Below are 16,158 nucleotides of genomic sequence, written 5' to 3' on the forward strand. Positions count from 1 at the left end.
GACCAGAGCTTGAAAATCAATAATGTTCTGATATCCCCTTACAGAGAGCTTTATGAATAGGTTCATGACTGGGACCCGGGAGATCTGGATTCAGATCCCAACTCTGCCTCAGCTTTCCTGTGTGATTCTGGGCAAGTCACATAACCGCTATGTGCCCCAGTTCCACATCTGCAAAACATGGATAATGAGACTTTCTCACCTCACAGGAGTGTTGTAAATACTTAGCAGGTTTTGATTTTAACCAATGAAGGCCCTGCCTATTTGAGAAGCTGCCATTTTGATTAGCTGTTGGCAAGGTGCTCTCAATGAAAGGGGCTTTAGAATTTACTCCCCATTAAGTTCAAAACAGCTCCAAGCTTTTGGAAAAGAGAATGGGATAAGGGTTTGTATTTGCGCTAGTCTATGGGTACTTTCATGGCCCTCATTACCACACGATATGACCGTCTGACCATTTTGAACTTAATGGGGAGTAAATTCTAAAGCCCCTTTCATGGAGAGCACCCTGCTCTCATTGACTATTTAGACTCCAGTCTTGTGTGGGCTCCTCCACTGAAGTCTGAGTGGATGGGATAACTGCATTTCAGTTAGGTTGTTTTTCTCTTTTCTTTTCTGTTTGTTTTCCTTGCTATGCACTTTTGTGTCAAGGCAGCTGAGAGCATATGGATACTTGTGTGTGTGTGTGTGTGTGTGTGTGTGTGTGTGTGTGTGTGTGTGTGTGTTAGTTAATCTAAATGAAATGAGTTGGGAGTTCAACACCTTCCAGAATTGAGACCTTAGTAAATGACGGCTAATTTCTATAGCCCTTAGTCAAGCAAGATTCCATGAAGTCCAGTGAGAGTTTGGCTTAAGAAAGAATCACAAAATTTGACCTTACGTGGAAGAAAATTTGTAAATTAGAGGTTGACCGTCTAAAATGAACCACTGTAACTTGTCTTTTTCTCTCTACATTGCATGGTGAACTGATGCAAAATGTCAGCCATTTAAAAATTGGCGTTCTAATTAAATACATTCAAATGGTGTTTAGCTTGGCTCTAAATCTTGCCTTCAGTACCCAGTCCAAATTAGGGATCGTTTTGGAGGTACGGGGAAAAGGAATAATCTTTACTTCTGCCCTCTAACCTACAAAGCAGCAGCGGAACTACTGTGCGTTTTCTACTGTAGTCTTGGGTGGAAGGGTAATGGAGCCACATAATGACAGATTCACCTTCTTTTCCCTAACCCCTCTCTTCCTCCACATGCCCACCCCTCTAGCAGTATAAGCACACTGTTTCCTCTGCAGGTAAGGGCCTCTTCACTCCTGCTGCTGATGGTGGGTTGTTAAGAATTTTCTCAGCAAACTTATTTCAAATGTAAAGACAGAGCTTAATATGGCAGGTAGACGCTAGTACCTCTTATAGCCATGCTGTTCTTAGTCTCTGTTAGGGTCCACGTTCATTTAAATGTCTTTTAGCCACTGCTTTGATATATTTTCCATCTTTTAATAAAGAGGAAAAATTGGGAGACTTTAATCCGCTCTGCTCTTAATTTCTAATGTAAGTGACAGTTTAATCTAATGTGGTAGAGGCTAAAGTAGCTGACATTGTTCCCAAAGAGGCTTCTTCAGTTAGCTCTTTCTGCTTGTTATGCTTTACTGCTTTCTTATAAATTGGCATTTTTCACAACTGAAAATGGGAAAAGGTAAATGGGTGTAATTAAGTGCAGGTGCCAATAGCTACATGGGTTGCATTTGCAAATACAGATCTTAGCACAGTAGAAGAGCATGGCAAAACACATGATTAAAAATAGATCAGGATTAATTAACCATTTTGAACACACTGAAGTTCAAGATGATCAAAAATGTATGCAGAAATAAGGAGAGATTGGCACATGCAGTAAGTAATGCTAATGTTAAACTGCTTTGGAAAATGAGGTCTTTAACCCTTGAGACATTGATATTCGGCATGCTTTTGATTTTTGTTTTTAAAGAATAATTTAGCTTTAGACATGGGCATTTTAAATGTTTTTAACTTTTAGTTTTATGGAGTCCTTCAGGGATTTTCCTCTCTCTGTATCATCTGAGTTTGAGGTTTTTTTTTTACAGTATTGCTTATTTAAAATTTTACAAGTTGATGGTTTCCTTAAATTCTTGTTTTCCTGGTTAATCATCAGTGATAAAGTAAGCAACATCAAAGCCTTATATTCAAGGTCTGCATCATAATATACATATATATATATTATGCTACTCATATATATATATATATATATATATATGAGTAGCATAATTCAAGTCTGTTGTGCACAACAGACTTGCATTATGCTAATCTTATTTTCCTTTGTAAGCATAAAAGCTCAATTATTTTAGTTTCAAAAGTGTGTTTGGAACAAAGAAAACTTCAGTTCCACCCATCTAATGATGCTACATTGAATGTTGCTTTGCATAAAATGTGAATTTGTAAAGAGGGAAGATATTTTGCTCTTATACCTGCAAAGCTACAAATCCATATCAGTTTATGTAAAAACAAAGTCATGATGTTAGTGTGAATTGTTATACTGCATTGATATAAGGCAGTGCTGGAGACCATGGTTTCTAAGTATACTTAGGAAAGGACTAACACTCTGTTGAAGAACATTAAAATGGTAATAATAAACAGCCTGCGGGAGGAAAGCAAGTCAGTGGTCCCAGCAGACCAGTTGTGTAAAGTCTGCATCCACTTCTAGTAAAACCTGGATCTTTTTCAACCTGTTTAAATGGACCACTATTCTTATATGCAAAGTATCACTTCTCTGGTTCTACAAAGGAATCCTGAATAGTATCAGGCACAGATCCAGTTAAGATACTGATTTTTTCACTTACAGAATAATTTAGCCCAAAGAACCATTCAGGAGAATGGATTCAGAAAAGAGAGCCATAAAATGTCTCATACATTAGTAAAACTCCAAGACGTTCTAACCCACTCATGAGATCAGTCGTTCAGGACAGTAAGAATCCCAACTACATTTCTGCTGCTGCTAGCAAGAAACCACCACCTATATTAATGAAATAGTGTGAGAATAGGATGGGTTAAAAAAAAAATCTCATCACATTTTTAAAAATAGTAAATCATTTTCCATTGTCAGGTTTATAATGGCATTCATTTGATGTTTAAGCTTGCATTAGCAAAAAGCTTGATGGTGCAATGGTTTTAGTGCCGTAGCCTTTCACAAGTGAAATCTTAGACTTAATTACGTCTTAGATCACACATGGACTGAGTTTACTGGCCTTATTCTAGTCCCCTACAGGCATTTGTCCATGTTACCAAACTACCACCCAGCTTGGCACAACTGATAGTCTTTGATCAGGAGACGCCTAGATAATCCTCAGCTTGCAATGTTCCTGCTATTAAGGTACATTAGCAAAGCTGTGTGGGAAGCTGTATTCTGTTTTGCTGCAGTATTCTTGTTCCTAGCCAGCCTCTCGCTTTCAGGAGGATTAAAAGTGAAATCTGTCCCCCTCAACTCCTCAAAGTCTTTTAATACAATTTTTGCAATAGAAATCAAATGAATGGCTGCAGCAGTTATAAATCAGCCTCACTGTAGTGAGGTTGGGGGCTGAAGTGTGCAGTTCAGATTGAAAAGAAATTGATAGTTTACTTCTATCTGAAAATGGTTGGAAAAGCAGCGAAATTCTGCTCTGATGTTCACCCTGCATGATCCTGTTACCTCAGTGAGGACTGAGGGGTGGGTGTGGCTGGGGATAGCTGCTCTGTGCAGCATCGGCTTCTAGCAGTCCTGCTCTAGGAACGCAAGCGGTGTAAACTGGGACCGAATTTGGCCTAATGAATCATCATGTTTTAGGGGCAGATCACATTCTACTGCAGGGGGAAAAAACAAGAGGTCACAAGATACTATGAAAACTCCATTGGCTTACAGTAGCCCAGTTTCCAAAGAGTCTGGTTTGGTGAAGGAGGTGGTAGATTTGCCAAACACCATGGCTCTCCCAAGAACTGTAGGAAAATCCCACAGATCTCTGGCCCTCCTGAGATCTTTAGTCCTTTTGGGATATTCCTTGTGCTTTCTGCCTCCCCCTTCACCTTTTGGCAACAAAATCCATCTCCATCTGCCAGCATAGAGGGGATGGTGCAGCAGTTAGTGCTGATAGGGTCCAAATGATTCATTCCTGTGAACATCTCTCTGCAGGATTGCTGGGACATGCAGCATAGGGCAGCTATCCCCAGCCACATCGACACCTCTGTCCTCATTCCATAGGTGGGGAAGTTCTGCAGGGAAGCTTACATGGGACTGCAGGGAAGCTTATGGGAGGGGAAGGGAAATGATGGTCCTAAAGGTTCATTTCTCCTCCATCCAGCACATTTAGGGACACTTAAACTTGTTTCCTGTTGCTCCCTTCCTTCCTCAATACCAGTGACAGATCAGAGGGGATGACTTGGCCTATAGTTTGGGAAGTATAAAGTCTGGTTCCTCTAGCTTTGGAGGTTTTTTTTTCCCCCCAATTTTGCCTTGGAAATATATCCGTTGTACTAAACTCCTTTTCCTATTTACACGGGGTCTGAGGTACCCACAGTTCTTTGCCACTCCTTCCTGTCCATGGCATGGATTTTTAAGTCTTGCAGCTGTAGTCCTTTTCTCTTCAAGCTTCTTTTGACAGGGTCTTTCCATCTTTCCTCGGTCTTCCACATCCTTTCTTGCTCTCCTCTTCCCCCCATGCTTTCGTTTTTCTCCCATTCTTTTCACAAGTCCAGACCTCCTCAAGCATACTCACTCCAGCCTATCTATCATTGACAGTCCCAAGTTTATCTTCCCCCTAATGAATTCCAGGTGCACTCTGTCAACCCTCCACTTACCTTCCATTTGTCTCAGTATATTATTTTCTACTATCTGTATCTTCTTTTCTTCCATCTCTGTAAGACTCATCTTTTCCAAACCATAGAGCAAGCAGGGACAAACGCATGCAGCATGCACTTTTCCTTTCAATTTGTTACTTAATTACAGGTCCCACAGCACTCCTGCTACCTTTTTCACTGCTGTCCCAGCACACTGGGTTCTTCTTTTCAATTCTCCGGATGTCTCTCCAGTAGCACTAAGTGTACTTCTTAAATACACAAATTATTTTTCCAAATCAGCTTAAGAACAGCCATACTGGGTCAGATCAATGGTCCATATAGCCCAGTAACCTGTCTTCCAACAGTGACCAATGCCGGGTTCTTCTGGTGGAATGAACAGAACAGGTAATCATCGAGTGATCCATCATCTATCGTTCACTCCCAGTTTCTGGCAATCAGGAGGCTGGGGACACCCATGGGGTTGCATTCCTGACCATCTTAGCTAATAGCAATCGATGGACCTATCCTCCATGAACTTATCTAGTTCCTTTTTGAACTCAGTTATACTTTTGGCTGTCACAGCATCCCCTGGCAATGAGTTGCACAGGTGGACTGTGCATTGTATGAAGAAGTACTTCCTTTTGTTTGTTTTAAAACTGCTGCCTATTAATTTCATTGAGTGACCCCTGGTTCTTGTGTTATGGGAAGGAATAAATAACACTTCCATATTCATTTTCTCCACACCAGTCATATCATTTTATAGACCTCTATCATATACCCTCTGAGTTGTCCCTTTTCCAAGCTGAAAAGTCCCAGTCTTTTTAATTTCTCCTCATACAGACATTGTTCCATACTCTCACTCATTTTTGTTGCTCTTTTCTGTACCTTTTCCAATTCTAATATATCTTTATTGAGATGGGGTGACCAGAACTACATGCAATATTCAAGGTGTGGGCAGACCAGGGATTTATAGAGTGGCTTTATGATATTTTCGGTCTTATTATCTATCCCTTTCCTAATGCTTCCTAACTTTGTTAGCTTTTTTGACTGCCGCTGCACATTGAGCAGATGTTTTCAGAGAAGTATCCACAATGACTCCAAGATCTTTCTTGAGTGGTAACAGCTAATTTAGATCCCATAATTTTGTATGTATAGTTGGGATTATGTTTTCCAATGTGCATTACTTTGCATTTATCCACCTTGAATTTCATCTGCCATTTTGTTGTTCAGTCACCCAGTTTTGAAAGATCCCTTTGTAACTCTTAGATAAGTCCAAAGCAGACTGCAATCTTCAGTAACTTTGTATCGTCTACAAATTTTGCCACCTCATTGTCTACCCCTTTTTCCAGATCATTTACGAATATGTTGAACAGCACAGGTCCCAGTACAGATCCTTGGGGGACGCCACTATTTACTTCTCTCCATTCTGAAAACTGTGACCACCTAACCAGTTACGGATCCATAAGAGGACCTTCTTTCTCATTCCATGACTGCTTATTTTGCTTAAGAGCGTTTGGTGAGGGACCTTGTCAAAGGCTTTCTGAAAGTCCCAAGTACACAATATTCACTGGATCACCCTTGTCCATGTCTGTTGACCCCCTCAAAGAATTCTAATAAATTGGTGAGGAACGATTTCCCTTTACAAAAACCATGTTGACTCTTCCCCTAACAAATGGTGGACATATGTGTCTGATAATTCTGTGGTTTTTTGGGTTTTTTTTACTATAGTTTCAACCAATTTGCCTGGTACTTAAGTTAGGCTTACTGGCTTATAATTGCCAGGATAACCGCTGGAGCCTTTTTAAAAAATTGGCATCACCTTAGCTATCCTCCAGTCATTTGATATAGAAGCTCATTTAAATGATAGGTTACATTCCACAGTTAGTAGTTCTGCAGTAGCTTCTCTCCTAAAATGTCAATCAACCACCCTTCTTACACTTTCCCTACTTGCACAACTTCAGTTTTCTTTGTGTTTACCTTCAAACCATGGTCTTCAAACACAGATGCCCACTCTGATACCATATTAGCTATTTTCTCTTTGCTGTCAGCCTAAAGGGCCTGATTGTCAGCATACATAGTTTTCTCTGTCTCCTTGCTGGCTTGATTCTCCTACTAATTACCTCCATAACTAGCTGAAGAGAAGAGGAGTCAGCACACTGCCTTGTCTCAATCCCACCTCAAAACTCTCCAAGAATTCCATGTATTGTTACCATCTTGGGTCTTTAGTCTCAATACATCTCCTCCATGAGAAAAAAGGTAGATTCCAATCTATGGCACTGAGTCCAGTTGTCCCTGGTACGCTAAACTACACTGCAGTCTGAGTGCACTCAAGTTTGACATGAGCATTTAGGGACCACTATTGGATACTTTCTTCAATGTGTATTTCAAAATAATAAACTTTTCTCCTGCAAACTCAGTTAGACGGCAGGCTGGCCTCTGCTGTTGAAGTCAATGGGGAAATAATCGGGCCCTTCATAAGGCACAGTCTGTGAATCTGCATTTCCCCCTTCTGCTTTAGATTATACATTACTAGTAGCTTGACAATACATCTCACAAGAAGGATCTCCCTGGTGGAGGTTTGGCTTTGATTTTTATGAAGATGCTCAGTTTTACAGATGTGGTAATGAGAAATTTCTGCTGGTGTATAGACCTATTTATTTTTACAACCACACTCATTCTATCTACATACAGTAACCACACACCTACACGTGAAGGACTTCATTTAGAATTGTTTATGGTGCATGATGCAGTTTTAATAGCTCCCAAGCTCAATGAAAGTGATTACAGATTAAACAGCTCACAGGCATTTGTGGAGCTTGTCCTGCAAGATGCCATGTAACACTGGAAGGGCCCATTTTTTCTTTGCTAGAAATTGATTTCAAAACTGTTATATTGAAAACAACGATTTTTGCATAAAAAGACATACTTGCTCAAAACAAAACAGCAATAAAACACTAATCTCTGGTATCTTACACCAGTAAACAGGGTAGGCAAAACTGGAGTTTTGGAATCTACACCTGTTCCTCTTTAAAAAAAAAAAAAAAAAATCTAATCAGACAGTATTGGGCAGCTTATAGGTCTTTTCTTTGGGACAGGGAGAGTGACTGAGCTTGGATGTGCATTGGAACATACAGACAAGGGGAATTTATTAAATGTCTTTCAGCCTCATGGAAAATAGGGAAATGAATTCATTTGAATCAATGGTAAAACGGCATTAATGGTCATTTCATTAAAAGTTATAGGACCCTTTTGTTCTAACCTACACTTTAGAACTAAAGTCCTAACTTTCTGTAATAGAATGCCCCATTTCTGTGAAGAATGAGTCATCCGTTGTAACTCATCGCTACCAGGTCAAGTGCAGGGTGCTCAATTTTCAGACAGAGCCCCCTCACAGAGCTTCCAGGTCCCATACTTGGGTAGGCAGGGAGGCCTATAATGAGTACTTTCATATATAAAGTGGGAGAACTTGAGCACTAAATGTGGGATTTGGAGATCCACAGAAGAAAATAATTGTGGTGCAGTGGTTTTGCTGAAGTTTCTATATAAATATGCACACAACAGATTACAAAACTCCTTCCTATCAGCCTGTGGCCATGTCCGCTGAGCACAAAGGATTCATGCTTTGTAGTGGAAAATAGGGTTGCTAAAGACTCTTGATATATTTCATTGCAGATGTGACGAATATGTCACACAGCTGGATGAAATGCAACGCCAGCTCGCAGCAGCTGAAGATGAGAAGAAGACTCTGAACTCCTTGCTTCGTATGGCAATCCAGCAAAAACTGGCACTGACCCAGCGCCTGGAGCATCTGGAGCTTGACCATGAGCAGTCCAAAAGGGTGCGCACTAAATCTGCTTCCAAAGCCAGGACCAGTAACCCGAGTGTAAGTCATATCCGGTCCTGTGGAGACACATCTGAGGGGTCTGTCCTTAACAACCAGGTGTTTTGTGAGAAGTATAAGATCTATTGTGACTAGAAGAGGCATGTAGGAAATCATATTATGCATCTAATTTTTATGCTGTGATTGTCAGCATAAATCCCCACTATCTAATGTTGCGGTGAGTTGACTTGTACTAGTATGTTGTTAAACCATGTAATACAAATGGTATTATGGTGGTCTTAACTGTAACTAATTCATACGTATGGAGATCTTATTAACAAGTTAATAGTGGAAAAAAACTTTTGTTTCCACGGTTAACATGTATGGTTTTGCTGTTTATGGGTAAGTGTTAAAAGTTTATACCTGATATACTACATCTGGTGTTACTAACTGTAGTTTGATTAGCACAAATGTGATCCTTTCCCCAGGGTTACAGCATCCTTCAAATAATAATAAAAAAAAAGCTTTCACAGGAAAAAGCAAACCTAAAATCTCCTTGTTAATCTGGTTTGAAAAGTGGTGAAATGCAACACTGGAAATTAGATGTGTAACATGGAAATGCAGAACATTTCAAAACCAGTACCAAAACTAGATTTGCCCGCTGTGGCACTCATCAGAAATTTTCTGCCATATCACCACTGACCAAAGTCCCAAAAGGCTTTTATAAGCTATAAAAGTTGGAGAAATATAGGATACATTCTTAAACTCTGCTTTCTTCTCTACTTCAGAGGGTTAACCTAAAGAAACTTGCACATTTATAGTCTATTAAAAATATGCAATATTACCCCATCTGGAATAAAATTAAAAATATTAGGATCCTAACTAGTATGCAGTTTCACATTAAAGTTATGCTGTGAAAAAGTGTCATGTATGGAAAGGATGTTTGTGGTCTCATGTTGCTTTTTGCAGCATAACAGTTTGGAAAGAAGGTGTTTTTACATATTACTATAGCCACACCATATCTGTACAGAATTTATATGACTGTGTTCTACTATTTTTAAGTCACAATGCAGTTTTTCTCAGCTCTCAGTATTAATCTTAATGGGATAGTGTTTCAGAGCTCTGTTTGTTTGTGGGTTTTTTTAATATAAAAAAAAATTGCATTCCTTATGCAAGCACACCTTTCACAGGGCTCTACATTATAGGCACAGGAAATTTAACCCGTTCATCTCGTTAATAAATATTAATGAAGTAGGTTAGCATATGTATTAATCTTAAAAAAAAAATACTTTGTCTGCTATTGGACTTTTAAGGGGCCTTTTTAGCCACTTAATTTCAATATGTTTGATAACATAAAAAAGTGTACTTCATAATTGGTGCCTATACAAGTGATAAATATACAAGATTGAAAAATGTTGCTTTTAAAATTGTGGAAAATTTGTGGAGCACAATAAGGCACATTTTTTTAAAAACAAAAGTTTTTAAAGTGCCTAGCCTCAAACTTTATTTTAATGTAAAGCCCTGTTCATTTTGTACTTTTTCAAATAATTTTGTATGCTTATAGTATTAACTAAAAGTAATCCAAGACTGCACAGTTGTCTGCTGATAGTGATGTTTTCTAAAACCATTCTAATGATCCTGGTGTAGTACTGCCTCATTTCACTACCATTTCTTGTAGATGGTCAGCAGCTTGCTTCTTGTGTATCGCCGCTCTGCCTATAAGTAGTCAGGAGATATCACAATATAAATATAAAGTAATAAGGAGCGCAGCCTGCTTTTCCAATGGAGGGAAAACATAGTCTTTGGTTTCTGAGAGATTTTTAAAAAATGCTTCTAAAATCCACACAAGTAAATTGTGAAGAAATCTGACATCAGAGTTATGAAAAATCTTGTTTTAAAAGAAATATTTGAATGTGGCATCCTTAAATTTGGTGCCAGAATCACATTTGCCAATTTTAAAGAGTGGATTTTCCAAGTCTAGTCTATTGCCCAATTACCTGTGTACATGAGGTTTAAAAAGACAGTAATTGTGGCCCTAAAAGCAGGCCCCTGTGCATCAATTATTACTTCATTTTTAGAAAACACTGTATTCTCCTGAATTTGAGCTTTAATATTGCTATGTAGCAGGTTTGATATTTTTAGAAGCAAAATACCTTTGAACAATTTTCAATCCTGCTTTTCTCTTCTTTGCTGCACAATCCTCCAAAAGGCCTTTATATTCTTCTCATTTTTGCATTGTGGGTAATTATAAAGAATGCCTTGTAAAAGTAAGCATTTAGATTACTAACTCATTTTGCTCCATTAGAAGTAGCTATCATTTTGTTTCCACTTTGGTAGGAAGCTGTTAATACAATTTGTATTGCTTCCCTGTCTCTAGTGGAAGTATTGTCACAACATAGTAATTATAGAAAAGGTACATTTAAGAAACTACATGCATTGATTAGTTTTAAAGTCAATTGAAACTTTATAGGAAGATTTCAGTGTTATCAGAAGGTGACTATTACTATCAATATTGGCTCACATTGTCAGTACAAAATATGAATAGTTTTGCTACATCACAACCAGCTTAGTAATCCTTTCCATTTTTGTTCATCTCTATGGCTCTTAAGATTAAAAAACAGTGTATGTTTTAAAACCTGATCTAAAGAGAAATGAGCAACGGTACATAAAAGTGACCTGTTCCTGCTGTGTGTATGTTTAGATTAATATATTTAAGATTATGGGGGCTCGTACTTTTGTGAAACAAATCTCTTGAAACTTACCTATGCTATGTTAAGTCTTTCATTTCCCTTTCAATGGGTTGGGATTTAGCTTGGAAAACTTATTAAGCCATCACCTACCTCTTCAAGCAGGCTCTTCTTTTGAATGATTACTGTTCTCTGCATTGGCCTGCATGATATACTGACCTGCATGTCTTTGGAGAACCTAAATCTTCATTGATAATGGCTTTCGCATACTCACTGCTGTATCTTTTGCTCAAACAGTATAGCTTTATTCAGTACTTGTAAGTAATCTTCCTGCAAAGCTGTTGCTTCTGAGCAGTACTCATGTAAAGCATTGTTCATTAGCTTGGAAAGCACATGCCAACTAAAGTGACTGCCTCTACCTTGGGAAACTAACAGATGCCCCTCAACTGACTAACCTGCTATGGAGATCTTGCAGTGCACTCTGTATTAAGTCAGTTCTTTAACTGATGAATGAGTACCAATTTTTCTAATGTTATTCTGTTTTCCATTTTTCAGCTTTAGAGTAGTTCCTGGAGAAGGCCTTTCCAACAGTGCAACAGTATTTCTTAGCCTGGCTCGTTATGGTTAACAGTGGTAGCCTGTTGCACAAAGAATGGAAACCACTGACTTGATCCTAGATTGTTGGGTTTTTTTAAAAACAACTTTTTCCAATATACTACCTGCAATTTTACTTTTATGTCTCAAGTTATAAAACAAACAAGCTTTACCTATAAGTGCTGCTGCAGGAAGAAAACTTACAAGTGCTGAAGAAACCTACTTTGAACGTAATGCTCACCATATTACTTTATGATCTACTAGAAATGTTCAGATGGGGGAATTTTTCTTATTTCATTGCAGATATTCATTTTTTTATCTGATTGTTAAACCTGTGCACTTTTGATATTTTGATATTTTACTTTAGCTTCTTTTAATTCCTTATGTAGAAGAGTTTATATAAAAGGCAGTGGTTTGTGCTCATAGTCTCTCTCCCCATTTTGGGCTTGTGCTTGTTGATTTTCTACATCAGCATGTGGCAGAGATTTGGACTATTTTTGATTTTTGCTCTAGACCGTGTTTAGAAAAAGAGTTTCAAGACACAAACCAGGAGCTCTGCTAAACTATATATGTGCTGTGCTTCCGCAGCTTTTTTTATTATTATAAAATGTTAAGCTTTATGTGTTAAAATGACTGATTTTTAACTGCCATGTTCATTAAGAAATCCAGGGTATTCAAATTCTGGGGTTTTTTTCATATTGTATTATTATTCTTAGGAATAGTTCAATGTAACAAGAAGAAAACTTGACTTTGCTCTAGTTAAAACAGTAATAGGCACTTGAAAAATATTAAATAAGTAGTGTTACCTATAAATTCCAGAATTTCTGGGTTTTAGGAAGGTGTGAAGTATTATTGATTAACAGAATTTTATACAACTGTATGGTTTAAATTCCAAATTGGAATTGTTTTGTTGTTACTTCATTTTATTGTGCCAAATTATGGTACATTTAGAAAGAAAAATTCTAAAGTTGTCAATGAATAGGGTGTTCTATTTCAGCGCCTTTTTGTCATTAATTATTGCCAGTAGTGCCTTTAATAATTTAAGTGAGAATCCTAGAATAGCTTAGTCTATACAAGAAGAAATGAACAGTTGTTTTGGAACTTAGTAAAGATGTGGAGCAATAAGTGCAAAGCAAACTCCCCTTTCGCACATTTTTAATGGGTAGTCTTAATATAGAGATTATATATACACAAGAAATTGTAAAAAATACTGTTAGTCAATGATACTTCATCATGCAGATCCTTGCAAATTCAGGGGTATAGAAAAAAAAAATAACAAACCCAAATACACTTTGGGAACCAAATGGACTTTTATTGAACAAATGAGCAAGATGTATTAACACATTTGTGGCTGCAATACAGAGGATGTATTGGGAACATTAATGTTCTGTTAGCTGTGTATGGTGGTGGATACAGTTTAACCATAGTATTGTTTGGAAATGTGAAAGACAAGACATTAATACCTACTCTTGCATGTTGTATCTAATCATTGTAATTTCAGGAAACAGAAAGTGAAAAGTGCATCAACAAGCTGTACCTACCTGCCTTGGTGCTGTTTGTTGAGGCTAGTGTGAATCATTAAATTGGTACTTGGGGGAGGGGGAGGACTTCCCTCCCTCAAAAAAAAGTACAAATTGTAATAATATTGTCAGTGGGGAAAAGATTTCTGTTTGCTGGAAGAAGCATTATTATTCCTAGATGTGGGGACTTCTTATATTTTCATCTTCTGTTACAGTATTGATTCATAAGAAATATTGTTACATTTAAAAATTACTACATTTGTACATGGGTATTTATTTGAAATGATGTCAAAGTACTGTATTATGTTTTATGTGCATTACCTTTTAGTGGTGGATTGGTCTCCATTTAATGTCATATGCATGTACTCTTGCCAAGTAACCTTTACACAGATCTGAAAAAGTAAATGTCATTGGTTAAAAGAAAATGGTGGAAAACTGATTCTTAAGGTATAACTGTGTGTTAATTTGATAACTTTAGGAGGCATAGGGGGCAAAATGTTACTTCCAAATTAATACAAAAAGTGTGTGTAATGTAGGAAAGCAATCTGCCTGTGTAAAGGTAGTCGCATTGGCAGTATCAATAAAAGAGAAAAGGAGATCTCTTTACTGTGTGTGTGTGAGGTTTTTTTTTTGTTTTTGTTTTTTGTTTTTTTGCAATGTCTGCCAATTTAATTAGTTGAAATATTCCTAGGTCATTAAGAATCTTAGCACAAAGTTTAAATGAATATTTGTATTTTTGTCATAGGTTTTACCTGGGAGAAACCTAAAAGATGATTATTTATTTACATTTGCATATAGTTTGAATAGAAAAAGAAACCCCTATTAACTGTCATTCATATGTTTAACAGTAATTTCTGATGGACCCTTCAGAACTCAGAAGGAAGTTGTATATACAGCTGACGTAAAACCAGATTAAATATAGGTACAAAGTCAGCTGTAACTAGATAAGACTTTTGATCAATCCAAACAACACACAAAGTCTTTTGAGGATGTAGGTTACTATGAGTTGGTCTTGGCCTCTAGGGACATGAAATACAGGCTTATGGGATTTTTAAAGTTTATAATACCACCATCCCCCCAAATGGGGATTGTCCTAAACTAACCCAACTCATTGTAGTTTATGTAACCTGGTATTCAATTCCATCAGAAAAGCTAATCAACTTATTGTACATTGTAACTCAAGGAAGACAATGGACCATTTCTGTTTAGCAAGCGTTCACAAAGTGTGTTGGTCTGCTTGCTAAATACTCAGAACTCATGTCTGACAAGGCGCCTGATCCTTTAGTGCTTATTCATTCAAAACTTCCCTTAGCTTTAATTGGAGTTTTCCCTGCAGGATTGCCATGCCAGGGGAATAGATTATATATAATATACATTAACTCCTCACTTAAAGTCATCCCGGTTAACATTTCATTGTTACATTGCTGATCAATTAGGGAACATGCTCGTTTAAATTTGTGCAATGCTCCCTTCTAACGTCATTTGGGAGCTGCCTGCTTTGTCCACTGCTTGCAGGAAGAGCAGCCTGTTACAGCTAGCTGGTGGGGGCTTGTAACCAGGGTGGACCGGCAGCTCCCCTATCTGCTCCCCACTCGCCTAAGTTCCCTGTGCTGCAGCCGTCCAGCAGGCTATCAAGGCAGTTCAGCTGTCCCTCCCCCCACTGCCATGTGCTGCTCCTGCCCTCTGCCTTGGAGCTGCTCCCAGAGACTCCTGCTTGCTATGCAGGAGGGGAAGGGGAGTGCTAATGTCAGGGTGTCCCCCTCCCCCCTGATCCTGCACCCCACTTACTCCTTCTCCATATAGAGCAGGGAGGGGACACGGACAGAGATAGCTTGGGGGGCAGCAGCTACTGTCTCAACTTCCTGATCCACTTAAAAAGACAATGCACTTAAGAGTGGGTCAGCTTACTTAAAGGGGCAGTGTGCATCTCTCTCGCCCACACACAAGGTGTGTGTCTCTCTCTGTCTGCTATGCTGTCTCCCCTCCCTCGTGTTCATGCTGCCTTGTGTGAGAGGCTACATTAATAACAATGTGTTAACCCTTGAGGGTTCAGCCAAGTGCTAGTTCATTATTTAGCAGCAAGGCATTCCCCGGGAAATATCCCATGCTCTTCCACCCTCTAACTTCACCACCCCAACCAAGCTTCACAATCATCATAGCTGTGAACAGTATTAAATTGTTTGTTTAAAAAGTATACTCTGTGTCTATATAGTTTTGTCTGGTGGAAAAAAATGTCCCTGGAACCTAACCCCCCCATTTACATTAATTCTTATGGGGAAATTGGATTCGCTTAACATCCTTTCACTTAAAGTCGCATTTTTCAGGAACATAACTACAATGTTAAGCGAGGAGTTACTGTATATGCAAATAAACACACATATAGAACAGAGCCGTTCAAAAGATAAGAGCTTAAGTAAAAATCTGCGTTCTGGGAAAATAGCAAAATAATACAAGGAAAACATTTATCTTTATTTGTCTGTTGTATGTTTTAATACAACATTAATTTCTTATGCCAGTCTTTGTGGTGTGAAAATTGGGCCTGTCTGGTGGCATGTTGGCACATACTGACTTCAGAGACTTAGTCCAGAGCTGAAACGCCAGACTGACAGATGTTGCTGTATTTAATCTCAGGTAAAGGAATCTACCACTTAACATAACACCCCTACCTGTCCTGGAGAATCAGCAATTTAGAGCCGAGTACTTATTGCTTGGCAGTAAAGACTAAAAAAATGATTGGA

At 38.3% G+C, this 16,158-nt stretch overlaps 1 protein-coding gene across 2 annotated transcripts in view; it reads left to right on the forward strand.

The window, feature by feature from the left end:
• The window catches only part of BICD2 (BICD cargo adaptor 2), a 145,876-nt gene extending 131,850 nt beyond the window's left edge, over positions 1 to 14,026 (forward strand). Inside the window, exons 7-8 of one of the 2 annotated variants that reach the window (XM_054034130.1) lie at positions 8,472 to 8,682; positions 11,862 to 14,026. In XM_054034130.1, coding sequence (XP_053890105.1) covers positions 8,472 to 8,682; positions 11,862 to 11,867 — 217 coding nt within the window. In that variant the 3' untranslated portion in view covers positions 11,868 to 14,026. Of the gene's footprint in view, positions 1 to 8,471 lie in introns of both variants that reach the window. The other variant, XM_054034129.1, reaches the window with a different exon arrangement.
• The last annotated feature ends 2,132 nt before the right edge of the window (positions 14,027 to 16,158 follow it).

The sequence above is a fragment of the Malaclemys terrapin genome, chromosome 7, assembly GCF_027887155.1.
Source record: "Malaclemys terrapin pileata isolate rMalTer1 chromosome 7, rMalTer1.hap1, whole genome shotgun sequence".
Classification (NCBI taxonomy): Eukaryota; Metazoa; Chordata; order Testudines; family Emydidae; genus Malaclemys; species Malaclemys terrapin.